The following is a 1,640-nucleotide window of genomic DNA, read 5'->3' as shown; positions in this document are numbered from 1 at the left end:
CCGCCCCAGGCAAAGTCAACAATTGCTCGGAGCAGTTCTGGCAGGTGGTGTGTGAGCAAAGCCGTAGTGGGAGCACAAAGCCCTGGCCTGGGAAAGGGACAGTGCCTGGGAGGATGTCCACAGACTGACCACGACCAGGGTCTGCAGGCTGTGAGGTGGTCCTCCTGACCCTGCCCTTTTTCACCCTCTTCCAGAACAGTCATGCTCAACTTGGAAAACTCCTTGATCCTCACAGCCTACATCATCATCTTCCTCACTGGTCTCCCTGCCAACCTCCTGGCGCTGCGGACCTTTGTGGGGCGCGTCCACCAGCCCCACCCTGCACCCATCCACATCCTCCTGCTCAGCCTGACGCTGGCGGACCTCCTGCTGCTGCTCCTGCTGCCCTTGAAGATGATGGAGGCCGCGTCTGACTTCCTCTGTTACCTGCCTAAGCTAGTCTGTGCCCTCATGGGTTTTGGCTTCTACAGTAGCATCTACTGCAGCACGTGGCTCCTGGCAGGCATCAGCATCGAGCGCTACCTGGGAGTGGCTTTCCCCGTGAAGTACAAGCTGTCCCGCCGGCCTGTGTATGGAGTGATTGCTGCTCTGATCTCCTGGATCATGTCCTTTGGTCACTGCACCACAGTGATCGTCTTGCAGTACATGAACTCAACCCAGAGGGCCACAAATGAGAGTAGCATAACCTGCTGTGAGAACTTCAACCACGAGCAGCTGGAGGTGGTGCTTCGCCTACGGCTGGAGCTGCTCCTCGTCCTCTTCTTCATCCCCATGACGGTCACCATCTTCTGCTACTGGCGCTTCGTGCAGATCATGCTCACCCAGCCCCATGTGGGGGCCCAGAAGCGGCGCCGAGCTGTGGGGCTGGCTGTGGTGACCCTCCTTAATTTCCTGCTGTGCTTTGGGCCATATAACATATCCCACCTGGTGGGGTTCCACATGAATGTAAGCCCCAGGTGGCGGGCAGAAGCCTTGGTATTGAGTTCCCTCAATGCCGGTCTGGACCCCTTGCTTTTCTATTTCTCTTCTTCATTCGTGCGCAGGGCCTTTGGGAAAGGGTTGCAGGCACTGTGGCATCAGGGCTCCTCCCTGCTGGGATGCAGAGGCAAAGAGTCAGCAAAAGTGGCGAATGTGGACAAGGGTGTGAGTCAAAGAGAGGGAGCACCGAGTTCTGACTTCACCACGGACTAAGGACGCGCCCCGCCGCGCGTCGGGACCGGGGTCCGGTGCGGAGAGCTCTTCGTCCTGGGACACGGGATGCGGCCGGAAAGGCGGCCGCCCCCTCGCCCGTCACGCACCGCACGTTCGTGGGGAACCTGGTGCTACACCATTCGTAGACGACCTGCTTCTGGGTCGGGGTTTCGTACGTAGCAGAGCAGCTCCCTCGCTGCGACCTATTGAAAGTCAGCCCTCCACACAAGGGTTAAGAAAAGAAGTGAATTTTGGAGATTAATCCTTTGTCAGTTGCTTCATTTGCAAATATTTTCTCCCATTCTGAGGGTTGTCTTTTGGTCTTGTTTATGGTTTCCTTTGCTGTGCAAAAGCTTTGAAGTTTCATTAGGTCCCATTTGTTTATCTTTGTTTTTATTTCCATTTCCCTAGGAGGTGGGTCCAAAAGGATCTTGCTGTGATTTATGTCA

General features: G+C 56.0%; 1 protein-coding gene across 1 annotated transcript; it reads left to right on the top strand.

The window, feature by feature from the left end:
* Positions 1 to 201: 201 nt before the first annotated feature.
* Positions 202 to 1,191, top strand: LOC132480597 (free fatty acid receptor 2-like). Its single transcript, XM_060084954.1, has one exon. The coding sequence runs from the start codon at positions 202 to 204 to the stop codon at positions 1,189 to 1,191; it is 990 nt and encodes a 329-aa protein (XP_059940937.1).
* The last annotated feature ends 449 nt before the right edge of the window (positions 1,192 to 1,640 follow it).

The sequence above is a fragment of the Mesoplodon densirostris genome, chromosome 19 (assembly GCF_025265405.1).
Source record: "Mesoplodon densirostris isolate mMesDen1 chromosome 19, mMesDen1 primary haplotype, whole genome shotgun sequence".
NCBI classification, from domain to species: Eukaryota; Metazoa; Chordata; class Mammalia; order Artiodactyla; family Ziphiidae; genus Mesoplodon; species Mesoplodon densirostris.
Note: the sequence above shows the minus strand (reverse complement) of the source record. Positions and strands in the feature narration are given on the sequence as shown.

What these genes read in the sequence shown, in the direction of transcription:
- LOC132480597 (XM_060084954.1), top strand. Translation starts at nt 202, where the DNA reads ATGCTCAACTTGGAAAACTCCTTGATCCTCACAGCCTACATCATCATC.